The sequence below is a fragment of the Calidris pugnax genome, unplaced genomic scaffold, assembly GCF_001431845.1.
Source record: "Calidris pugnax isolate Ruff unplaced genomic scaffold, ASM143184v1 scaffold17, whole genome shotgun sequence".
Taxonomy (NCBI): Eukaryota; Metazoa; Chordata; class Aves; order Charadriiformes; family Scolopacidae; genus Calidris; species Calidris pugnax.
The window spans coordinates 755659-773102 of record NW_015090794.1 but is presented as its reverse complement, the minus strand read 5'-3'; the positions used below and the strand labels follow the sequence as shown (position 1 = coordinate 773102).

Here is a 17444-nt window from a genome sequence, read left to right as displayed (position 1 = left end):
TTTTCCTCCAAGTTTAGACTTCCACAGGGCAAAAAAATCACCTCCCAGAGGCTGCTTTACAACTCGGATTTTTGAGATGAAGTATTTTGAAATGTAATTTAAAATTCTATATTAAATTAAATATGCAGACACTAAGCATGCGAGGGTAACATGGTACCAGCTCATCACTAACCCAACCCTGTCTCATTCTACTTATGGCCAGTGGAGCCTCCAGCATTAAATGGTCATCATGGCCTCCTGGTCTCCCCTCCTGTTTGATTAAGAAGACTTTTTCCTTTACCTCGCCTATGTACCACCATTCTCTCGTTTTGGAGGCCAGTGGAGCCTCCAGCATTAAATGGTCATCATGGCCTCCTGGTCTCCCCTCCTGTTTGATTATCAGTATTTTTTCTTTTACCTCGCCTATGTACCACCATTCTCTGGTTTTGGATTTTTTTTTTCCCCATCTGTCTTACATCTGTAAAAAGGTGTATAAATCTGTTGCTATTCCTTGTAAAAAGGTGTATAAATCTGTTGCTATTCTTAACAACAGGAATGCCTACATCTTTCTGGTTTCTGTGATGTTCCTGTTCAATCCTTCCTTCTTCAAGTTGCACAGCCACACTGGTTCACATGAAGTCACGCACCTTCCTTGTTTGAATCTAATATTCAACCTGCTTGCTAATTTTGGGGTAAAAACCTAGACCATCCTCTTTATCCATTAGAATTCAACTTCCTTCCAAAATCTGTAATTTCTGAGGTTATCTTTGAACCTGGATGTTTTTCCTTCCCTATCATCACCTCTCACTGATTCTACCATCCCCACGTTGAAGAAAATCACCAAAATTTGACTGATTTTGCCTGTTATGCATTCCTGCATCAGCAGTTCCTCATTTACATTATTTCCCCTGTTTTCTTAAAATTATCCACCTTAAAAGTACCAAGAAGGTTAGAAATCAGATGTCAGAGGTTATGAACTTTTATTTCAAGAGGATTAGTTTTGCCCCAGTCTACGGACAACCTCTTCCTCAGACAAATATCTTCATTTGCCACAACAGAATGACTTTCAGATCTGCTAAAAGATCCAAGTTAATTGTATATGAAGCCATGACATTCTCTCCAGTTACCTGTTTCCAAGATGCCTGAGTTTCCTGCTCAAAAGTATCTTTTCTTTTTGAAAGCTCCATTCCTTTCATTCTTAATGCCACCCGTGCAACCAAGCTGGCAGTAGCTGACCCTCAGCTCTGCTTAGAGCAAAATCAAAATTGTTATATTGTGTTATAATTTAGACAAGTGCTAAATGCACTGTGAACTCTTTTTATGTGGTTGCTTAGCTACAGAGCCACGAACGTGGAGACAGACACTAGTGGTTTCGATCATTTAAAAGCACATTGCCTGGCAGCAGCCAATGTAAAATTTGTTTTCTTTTTGCATCGCGTGGCAACTGGTTTTGATTGCTTATTGTTAGGCCTCCTGTTGCTCTGAGCCTTCTTTGCCTTCTCGCTTTCTCTCACGCAAAAAAGCTAAAACGTGTCTAAAAATGCAGTTTGGGGATAATGCCATGACAAAGCATCACTTACTCCCATTGTTCAGTTGCTACCTGGAGAACAGAACGAAGCCAAATGTTTTTTTTTTTTTTTACCCCACCAAGATTGCTTTTGTCTCATGTCATACCTTCGCAAGCAGTCTGTGAGAGTGGTGGTGCCTGATACATGGCTTTCCCCATTTACGACACTGCCATCACTCCCCGGACTCAGTGGCCAGAACGGGGTGGAGGAGCCTGGCAAATCCAAACTGATGTCCCAAAACGGGTCTATCGTTGTGGAAACGCCACTATGAAAAAGAAAGCAATTTAATACATGTTTAAAGGAAGCAAAATTCACAGCCTGTCCCACTTTAGGGTGCACACTGGATACTTACTTGTGAGGACTATGGGATCTACATCACCCCTAGAGGGCACTCAAAGATGACAGAAAATAGAGTTGCTCCACAACGTTTTCCCACAACCAACTGTTTTTCCAAATATTCAAAAGCCATATGTTTTAGGAAACATATGTGATGTACTAAATGCAAAATATATGCATTTAATACATTCTCCCACTCCCTGGAGCCCTGTGACTCAAAGTGAACAAGCAGGGTTACTCAGAGATAGAGGCAGTGGTTATACTAGTGACCAGTATAGACCAGCTAACGTCTATGATGATGGCCACGTGCAATCCAACCAGTTTAGAAGTTCTCTGGTCAAGACCTGGAAGATGGTGTTTAAGGCTACTTCAATAAAAGAGTGCCAAACACTTTCACTGTACAGTACATTTGAGAGGCCAAAGCATAAATGCATCAAGTAGTGCAGGTTCTCGATCAGATTTCTCTACAAGACAGCTGAAGACATGCCAACAGCTAGACTACGGAAAAAGCCTCTCAAAATTTTAACTGGTCTTGACTCAAATCTTCTCTTCCAGCATGTACATTTTTAAAGGAAGTCTAGAACTTCAAGGTTCTAAGCTCCTAGTTTGGAAGCATTTTCCGTTTGTACTCGTTATGCTTATTTTTGAGTTCTCTCTTCCTCTAAGACCAGTGTCTTTCACTCTGCAATCTCATTAAGCTGACAATGTTCTGCCTTCTCTCCAGCTTCATTTGTGCAAGTGTTGTCAGTTTTCAAAACAAAACTTTTGTCAGAGTTTCATCAATGCTAATATTGTGTCATAACACATCAAGCTTTTTAATATCACATAAGGATTCTGTGGCTCTACGAGGCAAAGAATAAGATTTCATGCATTTTCCTTATAGTAAATCTGCAAATCTCTCCAGAAAACTGAGAATAAAAGCAGATTCAAACAAGCAGAGCACAACAGTCTGTCTGCAGGACAGTGTGCGTAATTATAAAGAATGCAAGACAGAACAAAAAACAAGAACTCTGACTTCTGCACTATGGCAACACCAAACATCCTGAAAGAGGAGTCAACTTGCTCGAGGACACAGAGCAGAACAACAAGTACATTTTTCCTTACTCTTGTAAAACATTCACTTGCTGGTATCTGAGATTATATTAGTATCAGCCTCTTTGAAACCTCTCCTGATGATACATGAGGCTCCCAACTAAAGAAAAACATGGTTGCATACCAGAATTTTCTTCAAATATAATGGCAATTACATACGTTCAAAACCAAAGAGATCTTTTTCCTGTACACTTGGAAAAGAACAATCTTTTACAGATTAGCAAAAATTTCTATTAACTTTAAAAAAAATTTTTACGGACTTTATGTCCATAAGCCTATGGTACTTTTTAGGTAGTGCTTTTTTGGTATGTCAATATATGTATTTTTTACGGACTTTATGTCCATAAGCCTATGGTACTTTTAGGTAGTGTTAATATATGACAGCAAACTAATAATTGATTGCATTTAGCTGATGTTGTGTTTAAACAGTTCTTGTCTTGCTGGAATTTTGCTGGTATTTTATCAATATTGAAGAAAGAAAAGATTCAGTATGTTGTTGTGCTGGAGAGTGTACAGCTTCAAACCAGAGTTAGGAATTACCAGAAATTAGTAGAATTTTTTTAAAAAATGACTTACTGGCAGACTTGACAGGTAACATCAGACTGCAGTCCGCCTGTGAAGATTTGGTCTATGATGCAGTTACAGTGGTTGGGGTTGTTGGCCTTCTTCCCATTGTCATCACCTGCAGGAACACAAACATAGATTCAGAAGTCAAAAATCCTCCTCAGGAACAGCGGTTTGTCTTGGACTGTGTCTCCAGAAACTCCTGATAACGCAAATTTCTAAACATATTGCAAGCTCACAGAGATAATATGGAACCCTGAAGATGTGCACTGGAGAAAAACAAGGAAACCAGAAGACAACTCCTAGCAAAATATAGATTATAATCAGCAGGTTAACTCCTGTGAAGCTTTAAGCCGTATCAGCTGTGAGAGAACCCCTTTTTCAGGGTATAGCCCCATCTCCCTTTGCAGAGATTTGCTCTGCCCCATCTAGTGTAAAGCTCAGTTCCTGAGATGGAGTTGCCAAGGTGGCTTATGAAAAATAAAAAAAACCCAAACATTTAAACTTCCCTTCGAGGGCCGCCGTGCAATATTTTTATCTAAACAAATGACCAGCTCTTTACCACAGAAGCACTGATTTCTGCTTAGGCAGAGTATTCAATAGCACATTGCTTTCCTAAATGAACAGAGAGGAGAAACCATCAGCAGGCACTACCTTTTAATTCTACCTCAGTCAACTTCTCCAAGGAGCGCAGGGAGGTTTGTTAGGACCCGTTAATCTCCAGCCTGCTCCCTGCATCCCGTCCTTTCCATGTAAACGTGTACTTTCTGTTCAAGTTTTCAGCAGTGAGAAAATGAGATGTCCCTATCTGAAGTGGGCAGATAAGTGCTGTGTCTCCCTCCAGCTTCTTCAGACACGTCAATCCTCCAAGTTCCCAAGGGGCACAGTGAACATGTACCCATCTTTTAGGCATTACAAACTGTCATTGCAGCTCTTGGGAGCACAGCAATTCATTTTTTATGATTTGAGTGCTGAGATTAGGCCAATTCAGCTTTCTTGGACTAAGCAGAGCATTAAACAAAAATTTCTTGGCACAGTTCTCAGCTGTAAAGCATACTCCCTCCATTCCCCATAGATGAGCTAGGAGTGATACGCTGCTTCTTTGATTTCCATCACTGTACCAATTATTTTCCTTGGGCAAGATAGGTGCATTTGGGTTTGCTTTGTAAACAGAGATGCACGCACAAACTATTTCACAGCAGCAGTTAATCATTTTATAAAGTACATCTTAAGATGTCTTCCCATCTCCTACAACAGAAACTGCAGAGACAAAATCTGGTTTTCACAGAATCATAGAATGGTTGGGTTGGAAGGGACCTTAAAGACCATTCAGTTCCAGCCCCCCTGCCCTGGGCAGGGACACCTCCCCACCAGACCAGGTTGCTCAAAGCCTCATCCAACCTGGCCTTGAACCCCTCCAGGGATGGGGCGTCCAAAACTTCTCTAGGAGAAGTTTTGCCAGATTTCCTGGTATCTTTAACCTACTAGGAAGTATTTCAGTTTCAGAAATTAAATACCAAGATGCTGAGTCCTCAAATCAGAGCTATTACTCAAAAATAATTTATTTCTAGTCAAGCATGTCAAAAAAAAACCACCTAAAGAAACTAAAAGCATAGAGTAAAACCCTACCATTTTTCTTGGGTCTAAGGCACTCCAGCTGGAGTCTTTTTGGAGCAGAAAGGAATGAGATTTCTGTTTTCCAATAAAGCTTTAGAAATTTGTTGGAAAATATGTAAACTGACAAAGGTTCCACGCACGGAAAAGCAGACATAGGTGATACCTACTAAGCTGCAATGGGCCACTTCAGTTAATTAGATCCTAAATGCCTCAGAAAAGCTCTCTCTCAGCTGCCCACTTTAGAAACTCCTATTTGAATTGTCAAGAAAAGCACATTCTTCCCTTAAAAAGGCTCTTGAACAAAATGCCCTAAAATTAGATTTCAAATGTACAAGGTTCAAGTTGGGGGTTATCAGACCCAGTCTCAGGCATTTCTTGATGGGAATTTCAGCTAAATCTTACTGAACTTTAGATCTTTTTAAGGTCTCAATTATGCTAAGCTAATGAATAGAGCACACAGCATAGAGACTGTACAAGACATTCTTCACCTTTAGAGAAAGATCACGTATAAGCTTTAAAGACTACATGTGGATTTTCAAAAAAAAGAATTTAATGGGTTTTGTCCTTGTTTTTAAAACTCCATTTTTTTTCTTTTCAAAGAAACAACATGCAACTGCCCCATCCCTTTAATCTCGCCATTGGAAACATTCTCTCCCTCTGGTTTGTTTCGAGGGGGCAGAAGCAGAGAAACAGGGTGTAGAGATTTTCACGGGACCAGAGGTAACATCCCTGTTGGCCACCTTTAACAGCCATCCATCTCCGCCCACGGGAGAGAACCAACATTCCCTTTTCAATTAGGCAAGTCAATTAGGATCAGTGATGAGAGGGTCTCACAAGAGTATCCTGCGAGCTTGTTCCCAGCAAAACAGAAGGGCATTACCCACTCGGCGTTATTTCCCATGACATTTGGTTGGAGAGGAGGGAGGGAAAAAAAAAAAGTAAGATTACCACCTACTCACAGTTGTCAATACGTAGCAGATGCTGAGAGGAGGTATGTTATGCAGCTGAGAACTAGAAGCTGTGAGATTGTTGTGCTCAAGTTAAGGTTCCCTTCAACATTTATGTCTTAAAAAGCAGGCTTTAGTTCCATACATTTTGCTCTCAAAGCTGGTCGTGATTCCTACTAGGGAAACCAGCAGCTTCTTGTAAGAGAATGGTCAGCACAAGACCAAAACCAAACTTTAAAATACATCAATATACATTAATGTAATTGTGGGAATGGAAGAAAGTTTGGATTCAAATTAAATCACAGAATGATATGGGGTTGGAAGGGACCTCTCGAGATCATCTAGTCCGATCCCCCAAATGCTACTCTTAAAAAAACCCTCACAACAGAGAAGATACTACTGCATCTGTGCAACAACTAAGCACATTAACTTGTGTTCAAATACATATGCATTTAATATACTACTAAAAGTAAATAATAAGTAACAACTGTAAGAACAGCTACAGATTACTTTTAAATATTGCTTTTGGTTTTGAAATAAAGAAGTTTTGCCTCCAACTTCCATTATGTATTTTGGATGAGAAAAAGGAATTTAAAAATTCTCAGATTTTAAAAGGGGCATTAATCAAAAGGGACATGGACTTTTCTGCTTTCCTTTGGCCCCCAGTGTTCTGAACACTTGGTTGCTATTCTTTATGGCCAAGCGGTGTACACTTAAACTTCCACGGATCACAGCAGATGACAGGTTTCACAAGCATATGCTCTATCAGTTCCTAAGAACATGAAGCAGAATTCACAGAGCAGGGTGGTGTTTTACTCCCAAATCAGCACAGCATTCTTGTTCTGTGATACCCAGCACCAGGCTTCAAATTTGCTTTGTAGCAGTCCTTGTTAAAGATGAATGCAAAATGCTTCATGAAAACCAGATAAATGAGGAATAATCAGCTTGAAAGCAATATTCTTTTTTTTTCTTGTTAGACAACTGAATAACAAATGAGGAATAATCAGCTTGAAAGCAATATGGTTTTTTTTGTTGTTAGACAATTGAATAACATTGGCTGGATAAAGTTGGGGATAAAAATACAGCATTACTTCACATTTTCTATCTTTTGAACCTTTGCGTACAAACGCACATCTCTGCCGCTCTCTGCTGCTTGACTGTTGTTGCTCTTGCAATAAAATAAAATTAAAAGAAAAATTAAAATACAGCCAGTGATTTCCCTGGGCTGAACATGAACTTCTGAATTGCAGTCTTGCTCCATACAAGAAAATAGTACTTCTGGTCTAAGTTTCTCTAAGTTTGAATGAGTCTGAAACAAAGTTAGTAAACTAGGAAGTCTTTGGATGGTTGGAACCTCACTCTCATGAGAGACTCCAAAATTAGAACCCTGAGTTTCTTCCAAAGCACTGGTAATTAAGATGTATCTGTCATGTTGACTAAAAGCTGACCTAATGCTTTACAGACTGGGCAGAAACACCCATTCTTTACATCCCTCTAAGAAATGAAGAACCCAGGAACTCGTGAAGGATCCCACAGGAAGAACGGGGTACACTTTGTAGCTGCTCTTCATGGAAGAGTCTAAGAAAACATGGAAGAAGTAACAGATCTATATCTGATCATTCTCAGCATCTTCTAGAATCCAAACACATTCTGAGACTGAAAAACAAAGTTGCTATGTATTTTGAAGATCAAAGGCAATACATGCCAAAGCCCAGGTGAATGGTCAGACTTTAATACAAAGAAGGTGGCCGTTACTGACACAGCCAGGTCTTCAAGGCATTACTCTGGTGAAGAAGCAAATGTCTGAAATATTCAGAAATATTTTATGTTACTCCAGCAGCAGAGAGAAGCCCTGTTAAATGTCCAGAATTTGCCCTGGTGATCATAATTCCTGGGCTTCCAAAACTTCATGGATGCCACTAAAACAAATTATATATTCAACCAGCATGAAAAAAACCCAAACAACTACCTGGGCCAGCCCATATATGAATCTCGGAGCAGTTAATTTTATGCTTCACAGAATGGAGTATTACAAAACTTATCTTTAAATACACATCAAAATCATACACTTTTCCTCATTTAGGTGATGACAGATATCAATACCGAGCACTCACAGCCTGCTCTGACTTGCATTACCACACTTCCTAGAAAGCAGAGTAAATGGAATGGAAAAGGGATAAGTGACCAATGTCAGCTAAACAAATATCATTGGATATTTATACAGTTCTTAACATAAGGAACACTCTTGTTTACTTTGGTGCCTGAAACTTTGGTGATTATGAATAACGTTCAAAAGCTAGGGCTTCTGGACAGAATTTTCCCTCATACTTCATTTTACTTCACTGTGTGTTAATTGTAGAACTTGATTACTATTGACTGGAAGCTTTAAAAGCTTTTTGATTCATTAAAATAAATATTTAATATTGGCAGGGGAGGCATTATTTGCTTATTGTAGCTTTAGGACATATTCTCACTATTAGCAATAAAATTTTTACATATGTGTAAGTCACGTGTGTGTGTGTGTCTGTGTGTATGCATGCATAAGTGGGAAAACTTTCTCATTACAGAGCAAACTAATTCATTCCAAAAGTGGTTTATCACGTCCATACTTGAAATTCTGGTTTAGACAAACTGGTTTGGTTCCCACACAACTGCTCAACCATTTATTTTAAATTACCTTGATGTGGAATAGATTATTTACCATAGTTTAATAAAAGTCCATTTCTTAAGAAACTGACATTTAAAGACCTGGATACACAGATGCCAAGGATCTAGAGCTAACACCTTCCCACCAGTAGCACTGTGACAGCTTGGTTCCATCCATGCAACTAGCTCAAACTGAAGGGCATCCATTAAATAACTGAATTTCAGTCCTTGCATTGAATGTAAACGGTACCTTTGCCACAAGCCAAAAATGCTCAGTACTAAAGGTACAAAACCCCTGAATTCAATTCAATCTGACTGAAAATGTTACAAAACTTGACACCAATTCAGAAGTCAGTGTTTTCAACACATCTGTGATATCCAACCAGTAGTAAAAGAATCCAAACACATGCACATGTTCTTTCCAAAGAATGTCCAACATCCAGTTTTTTCAAGGTTTTAGGACAGATCCCAGTTTTGTTTTCATTCAAGCCAGAGAGGCCAAATGGAACCAAGAATAAAGAAACCATTGAGAAAGCTTGATTTTGTTGGTAATTCCAGAAGAGTTTTCATTTAAAGCCAAATCACTCTTTAAATAAATAAATAAATCTTCTCAGATTCTTTATCAGTTTGAAAAGAGTGCAGGGACCTTTATTGTTGTAAGTTTTTTCTTCACAATTCTGAGAAGAAAATACTACTCCTTCATGAACAAATCAGAAAGTAGAGAAGAAATATAAAGATCATTTTATACGAAAGATGAAGAAAAAGCTTCAAGATTTGCTAGATTGGTGGTTAAGAGGAAACACAGAGTATTTCTGTTTGCAGCTGAGTTCATTCAGTGTTAAGAAGGGAGAGGTCAGTATTTGGGTAAACTCTGTTCCTTACAGTACTCAAGACTAGTTTCATTAGGCTTATTGAATTTCAGTTAGTGATTGTCAAGTGACAGATATTAGTAATCACAAGAGAACTGTTCTCCTTTCCTTAGAAGTATCCTTTTTGCAGAAGACTCTTTTGGACGACACCTATTATGAATCTGAACAAGCACATCTGCTACCATGTAAGACTATCTCAAAGATAAAAGCAAAACTTCAAAATATTTCAAAGTGGCCTTCCCTTTGATAAGCCAAACAAGTAACCTCTAAGTGCATTTTCTAAGAGCATGAGAGGAAAGTTGAGTGCTTTAAAGCTTATTTTTAGTGACCAAGGATTTTTGTTTGTTTTGCTAGCATCAACCCTACTGTTTTTCCCTTAAAAGAATTTCCCTTACAAATTTCTGTGCTTAAGTAAATCAAGCTAGATCAAACATTGGTGGATTGGGAAATTTTCAGTTCAGATTCAGTTAACGAACATGAAATACATAATTTCCTATCATATTACCAAAGCGATTCAAGACTTAGGTACTTCATCTCTAAAAGTATCTTGCTGAATATTTTTACTGTATTGTAGAATTGTGTATTTTTTATATACAGATTAATAGAAGATACCAAAACCAAATGCTACTTTTTCTCTTATTAACATTTCTGTAAGCAATTGGGTATCACAAATGCAGTAAAATAATATTTAAGCAGAACAGCCATAGCCTCCCTTATGTTATTTTCATCAGTCCCATGACACACTGAGTAAGAGCTCTAACTACCTCATGTATAAATAGAATTAAAATGGCAATTTAAAAGAAAAGACAGTGACTCACAACCAATAAGAGCACACCACGATGGTGATTCAAATCAGTGTACAGGCTTGTCTGCTTCTAACTGTGGGTGATTTCTGACAGTAGGAATGGTTTCTTCATAAATAAATCTTTTCCTTTAAGTCTACCAAACATTTTAAAAGGAACTAGCTAAGACTGCTCTACTGGAAGACGCTACACTTGATTTGAGAAGAGATTTTTCTACCTCCTTTTGATCCAATATTCCTTGTTGCTTGAAGACTGGGTACAAGCCTTACCTTTGCAGTGTCTGTGTAGCACATCTAATGCAGCAATGAGGAACTCGTGTGCATCTTGTTGCTCGTACCCTGCTAAATGCCGTGCGTGAGTCCATACCAGGTGCAATAACCTATATGGAATGTGAGGAGATCGGTGCCCAGAGTAAAACTGCTCAAAGCAAAGAAAAGGACATGACTGTTAACACGCGTTACACAGCCTCAATGCATTTCATTATTAAAAACTTCAGTGAGTGCAATTTAGTCAAACAAATTTAAACCGTTTAATTCTGATGGCCTTAATAGTAAAACACAGAGACAGCTTTTTATCACAGACTACTGAAAAAGTGATTTTGGAACTGAGCACCTCAGTTTTCTTCCTTGAAATTCCTTCATTTTGTGATGGTGTAGCCTAAAATGAAAAAATTAAAAAAAAAAAAAAAAGGGAAAGGGGAGCAACACTCAAAAATTGCCTAAAATGAAAAAATTAAAAAAAAAAAAAGGGGAAGGGGACCAACACTCAAAAATACCTTACTGATACCACTGGCTTTTATTAAAAAAACCTGGGGGGAGAAATCCTGCATTTGCAAGAGATCAACAATTTCATTCATAAATTACATGCCCCCAGAAATCAGGACAAACAGTGAAGATGAGGATAACAGATGCCACCTGCCATCCAGCCCCTGAACCAAGCCTGTAGGAACAACTTTATTCATCCCAGCTGTTTGCAGGGCTGAAGGTACCACTTCATTCACCCATCCCAACGTCAGCTGCCCATTAACGCTCCTGCAGGGTGTCACTGCCAGAGTTCTGGTCCTGGACCAGCTCCTGCATCTGCTTCTTAATCTGCTTCAGTCAAAATCTGATGAGCTGGCTACCGTAGCCACTGAAATTGCCCCAGGTGCTTTTGCCAGGAGCGTATTAGAGAGTGCACAGGCAAATTATTCAGTCAGCAAAACCGCGATGTGAAACACCGCTGCAGAGCGGTGACACGCAGCTGGGGAGCAAAGCAGCACAGAAGAGGAGGACAGATAACTGCCTACAGAAATTCACACTAGGTTTTGTTTATTTTAAAAATTTTAAAAATAAAAACCAGCCAGGTCCCACAAAAAAACCCCAACCCTCACACACACTAAGGGTCTGTGTTTCCCCACGTTGAGGTTCAGCTCCTTTCTTTACCCTCTCTGTTTCCATCCAAGTGCTACCTTGGATGCAATTCTTGGATGCTGCAATTCTTCTACTTTCATCTTCCCAAGTCCTCACTCCTCCTGTCAATTCCAGCACTGAGTCTGAGGCTAAAGCTCAGTCCCCTCTCCAGCAAGCTGACTTCTGTATCCATTCATGAACCCCCCAACATGGTTAAACCAGTTCCAAAGGCAAAGCAGAGACGCTTGCGGTGTCCCTGCAGGGAGCCAGAAAAGGCCCAGAACTGTTTATGCACTTGGGCTTCAGGTTGCATTTCACAGGGTAACATTTTATTTTTAATAAGTGAAAATTTTAAGTCATTTTGCCTTCCCTAACCTTTGGAAAAGGTATTTGCCAGTAAAGGGTGCCTGCAGCACCATGATTATGTTTTCCCAAGATCCTATCAAATCAATGGCAATTTATTTTCAGTTACTCTTCCCAAACAGAAGACAGTAAGCAGCACAGATCAAAAATAAGATTTGAAACCCCAGCAGTAAATAATTTCTCACTTTTATTGGAAAAGCGGGCTTCCTTCCCCAGCCCTAAATTTCTCCCTGCCCAGTCTCCGAGCATTTTATATCAGTGGAAGACCAGGCACAGTGCTACAAACCTGCCTAGATAAAATATACTGTAGTTTAAGAGACAGGTAGGCAAAAAGTAGTACAATCTTCTCATCTAGTCCTCATATTTGTAGGGTTTTCTAAATGGTTTTAGCGCATTTCCTTGCAAAGAAATGTCCTTATTGCAAGCTCCGCTTTTTCCAAACAAGAAGATATACCTCTGCAGCCAAACACCACAAAATGCTTCTATAAATAAAACGATCAATAGTTAACTGTGATGCCAACAAGAATGACACCAAGGGACTGGAGCAGCAGTATGGTAATTGAAATCTGCTGACGCAGCTGCTGCTCAACATAATTCAGGGAACTGCAGCAATAAAACTTCTCTGTTCTGTCACTCCTTACAATTAGTCCCAGAGCTCTCCCGTCATTTTAACCAACAGCACTCTCTGTAATTACTCCAGTGCAGGCACCAGACCTGCCAGCAGATTCTACATTCTCTAGTGCTTCATTAGGTAGAGAAGAATCTAACAAGGAGCTTTATCAAATTATTAGCTATTATCACACAGAAACTAGAAACGCACGCCTAGTAAGAAGGGTGTTGAATATACATGGGGGTGGGGAAAGCTTCACTATTCTAATAAATCAAAAAGGAAACAAAAGAATCTGAGCACATTCAGTAGCAATATTTAACTGGAATGTATGAAACATCCATCCCATCTCTGTCATTTCCTTGTTGCTGGGAAGAGCAGCCTCTCAGAGGTGTGCCAATCCACAAAAAGGAAAAAAAGTCCACATAAAGTCTTATTCAATCACTACTGTACAAACCTTTTCATTAAAGTGTGCAAATATAAATAATGATGTATTTGCAAGACACCTCTAAAACATTCCAATAGCACAATTCTTCCAAACATCATTTAAAACAATTTTTGTTTAAATTTCTCAAATATGTTTTCAATTCAGCAGTATCAGTTGTTTATATTGGAGAGAACTAGCTCAAGCAATTTGAAAATACTTGGTAATATGCTCTTTAATTGCTGTTGCAGGAAAAAAAAGGAAAAACCAAACCAGGATTCAAAGCCTCCATTTCTTACACACAACCCAAGTAACAGTAACTTTCTTCTATTGCACTTAAAACATTTGCTCTTGGACACTAAAAGGAAGAAACTATAGAGGATTTAGAGGATTTTAGGCTTTGTATTTTGCATTATTGATACCAAAAATATACAGATACCAGTTTAAAAAAAACACCAACCAAATCAAAACAAAACCCCCACCACACACATCTGTACTTCTTTCTATTCCTCCTGCCAAAAACACATGCAGGGAAGTTTCCCAATTACATGAACAAATACATTTGATCTATCCCGCATATCTATCAACTGAACAGTCTCACAGCTTTGTAATCTAGAATTTTTAGGCATAAATCCTGTACCAGGCTCCAGTCCAATTTGAGAAGCTAAAATCTCCTCTTAGAGATTGGTTCTCAGTTAAGACTTTAAACGTTCTGAAAATTTACAATGGGTAAAGGAAGAGGGTAACACAGAAAAGAACACCTACTGGAGGTTTCCAAACAAAAAGCAATGGTTCAAGGAATCAGAAAAACCACTTTCCTTGCATGTGCTCTGTATGTTTTATACTTATTTCAGAGAAGAGATTTTACTAAATCGGCACAAACTGTATTTTCCATTACAAAATGCAAAGCCTCTGTCTATGTAAAGAGCCTTAACTACTTTTTTCTCCCTTGTACCTTTGTAGTAACTTATTTCACACATAAGCCGTTTCAACGGTGTACCATCTTGAGATATCAAAGCCATAAATCATCTCCTCCTTTTTCCCTTCTGTCCTCACTTCTCAACTCTCCGCGTAGTTGTGCAGTGCACTTTGATGGGCTCACGAGGATGAGTAATGATGGGAATAAAGAAGGCTTTGTTCTTTACATCTCTGAGTGGATGCTCTGCGTTCTGCTCTATCCCCAGGTATTCTTGCTGTTCCAGCCAGAGTACACTGAGATACAGACCCACTAACTCTACCACCCACAATGGTCACTCTCTAAATTATTTTGATAAACCTTAGGGTGTGGACCATCTGGAAATTAGTTTTCATTGGCGAGGCAAAACTAAAACACAAATGCCAGTAGGTAAAAAGTAGTGCACAAACCCTTTCAGCCCAAAGGCTCAATGAACGGATTCTGTGTGTTCTATCTTCCCTCCATCCAGTTTCACCACTATCTGTTATTCCCAAATCCTTTTCATTCCTTTTCTTATGCAGTGTAATTCATGTCATGATTCTATTGAGAAATAGGTTTCAAGCAGCACAAATGAGAATGTTAATTGATGCAGTCAGATATTTTTAAAACAAACAGAGATTCAATGCTTGGCATACTCACAAGAAAAGCTACCAGGAAAAAAACCTCCTCAATTCTGAGAACCATCTGACACTCATTACTCACCATCAACCTACTTCAAGGTAGAAGAACTCTGTAGCTTCCTATTTATCACAGAGAAATCACACAACCTATGTAACTAAATGATCTTAAGCAAAGAAAAGGAACAAGCGTTTTCTGTTTAAGAAGGAAAATAGCAAAACTTGCTTATTTATGCATAGTAACTCCCATTTAATGTTCAAATCAGTCTCTTTTTTTCCTGGAGAGATCTTCCTGGCATGCACTCACCAGATCCCCTGGCATTCCATTTGCCTAAGATCACACCTTCAGAAGAGAAGGGTGGAGGGGAGATGAAGTTAACCCCTGCCCTGATCGTTTGTCACTGGGCAAGATGCCTTGGGATAACTCCATCAGTTAACCCTGGTGGGAAAGCTATGTGAAAACAAGATAGAACCTGAACCAAAGTTTCTCCGGTAATTCAATTACAAAGGAATTCTCAACCCTAGCACTGAGATCTCCACTGGCTGGCTTTCCCTCATTCAGACCTCATCTCTGCAAAGACAGCGTAGGAACTTTCATCATAACCACTGCATATAGTTGGGAGATGAAAGATAACCAGGCCGCTCCAAAAATGCAAGATTTTGGTTTTAATTCTGAATGCAGAGAAATTCAAAGTCACTGGGAAACAGAATTTCATAATGAGTGCTGATAACGCGGGATTTACTGCTTGCAAGTTAAAATATACAGAGCTGGTTACAGACACTACGGTTTTTCTTGTGGAGGACTAAGCTCTAGTTTTACTTCGACATGGTTGAGTCACTTTCTGTTGTCCTCCCACAGCACAAAGCTGCAAGATTTCAACCCAAAATAAGGACAGAGTCTACTGTACTGCTGTCTTCACAGTCTGATCTCGCAGATAGGGCCCTTCTCTTGCTCACATGCCCCCACGTTGGAGAACATTAATTATTAGAATTACAGCAAGCGTAGGCATGAATTTTGATTGGGGAAAACGAAGGCTGAGATTCCCAAAATTGTGTGTGAAATTAAACTTGATTACAATTGAAAGTAATGCGAATGCTGCATTTAAGCCCCGTTTTGGATAACTGCCCGTTCTTTGTTACATGCTTGTATATAGTCTTACAAGAGGCAACCTAGGCCATCAACAGGGCTCCACGTACAAAAATGGAAAGAAAAAAACATTACCTAGACAGTCCTGATCATTCCTCCAGGCCCTCAATCTATAATGTAATACTCATTTCCCCTTGTCCAAGGGATTTTTAAAAAAATGAATGTGTGTAAACAGATATTCATAGGAATAAGGCTTTATACCAAAACTTGATGAAAGGGTATCAAGATTATAATAGTACCTTTTTTTTTAAATAAACAAATAGCTTTCTATATTAACAGTGTACAGAAACTGCTATTTCTATACCATGACGGATTTTTTTAATTCAGGCAGTGGTATTTCCCCATTTAACTGCACATCTGGTTTCAATAATCCTGCAGCTGCTACCTATTGGTATGCCTGCCTTTTGTTTTTACCTCCTTTCCTGCTAGACTCAGGAATAATTGAAAAATAAATCAAAAAATAAGAAGGATAACGTACAACTAATGACTGATAAGCAGCATGGAAAGTTGCTAAGTCACACCAGTGCCGAGTATGAGCAGAAAACAACTTGATACTGGAATTGCTAAGGGGGACTGTATCTTCCATGTACGTTTAACTCGCCTGCAATGACCAAAAAGAATCATCTCTGGGGAAAAGGCACAGAAGTAAAATCAAATTGAAAATCACAAGATAAAGGTAAAACTATTTTAGGTTGGTCTCAGCCTGAACGAACTTCCATGGCAGGATATACACAAGACATGCTCCGAGTACTGACATCTCCAGCTATCTCAAATGCTCTGTGACAGCATGGACTATAGCTTTTGCTTTTCCCTTTTTTTGTTGTTGTTGGTTTTGGCTGGTTTTTTTTGTGTTTGTATTTATATTTTTTTTACTTACCAAAAAAGCAGATCTATCACTGAGGGAAAGGCACAGAATTGGATTTTGTTTGTTTGTTTGTTTTTAAAGACTCATCTTAAAACTAGAAGCCCACGTCTAGGCACAGTCCCCGATGGGGAACTAAGATAGTTAATAAAGCTCGTTGACTATTTATTAAGGAAAGACTGTGCTGTCTCATAGAGCACAGATGAGACCTGCAGAGAAAGGCAGGCTGCAAAGCCACCTGAGTGAGAACAGGAAAGAAGAGTAGTTTGTACATGGAAGGTACAAACTGTGCCAACACGTTCGCTGTTCTACATCCTCCTGACCACTAATGGACTTCCACCTAAGAGATGATAGCAAAAATGTTTCTCCCTGTTAGAAAGCCCTGAATCGAGATCTTTAAAATATTTATACAGACCTACATAATGCAGTGCCTTAAACCACAAGGCTATATACTACTGCTTTATTCTCACTCCCATCATCACCCAAGAGCCAGTGACATATTTTCCAGTAACAACTTGCACCTTTAATTAAAGCACACATTCAGCTTTAAGACTAAAGGCTTGCAGATCAGTCTCAGAAGAGCAGGCAGCACTGTAATTATTTCCAATATAACCTTTGACTAAACAAGGGTGACTCAAGAATAGGGTTTGTAAGGCC

At 39.0% G+C, this 17444-nt stretch overlaps 1 protein-coding gene across 2 annotated transcripts in view; it reads right to left on the bottom strand.

Moving 5' to 3' along the window:
* Positions 1-17444, bottom strand: part of USP22 (ubiquitin specific peptidase 22) — a 71858-nt gene that overhangs the window by 10220 nt on the left and 44194 nt on the right. For both annotated transcript variants that reach the window (XM_014936518.1, XM_014936519.1), the window contains 3 exons: positions 10691-10838; positions 3552-3657; positions 1654-1812 (listed from right to left, as the gene is read on the bottom strand). In XM_014936518.1, the coding sequence (XP_014792004.1) occupies positions 1654-1812; positions 3552-3657; positions 10691-10838 (413 nt within the window). The remainder of the gene's footprint in view (positions 1-1653; positions 1813-3551; positions 3658-10690; positions 10839-17444) is intronic.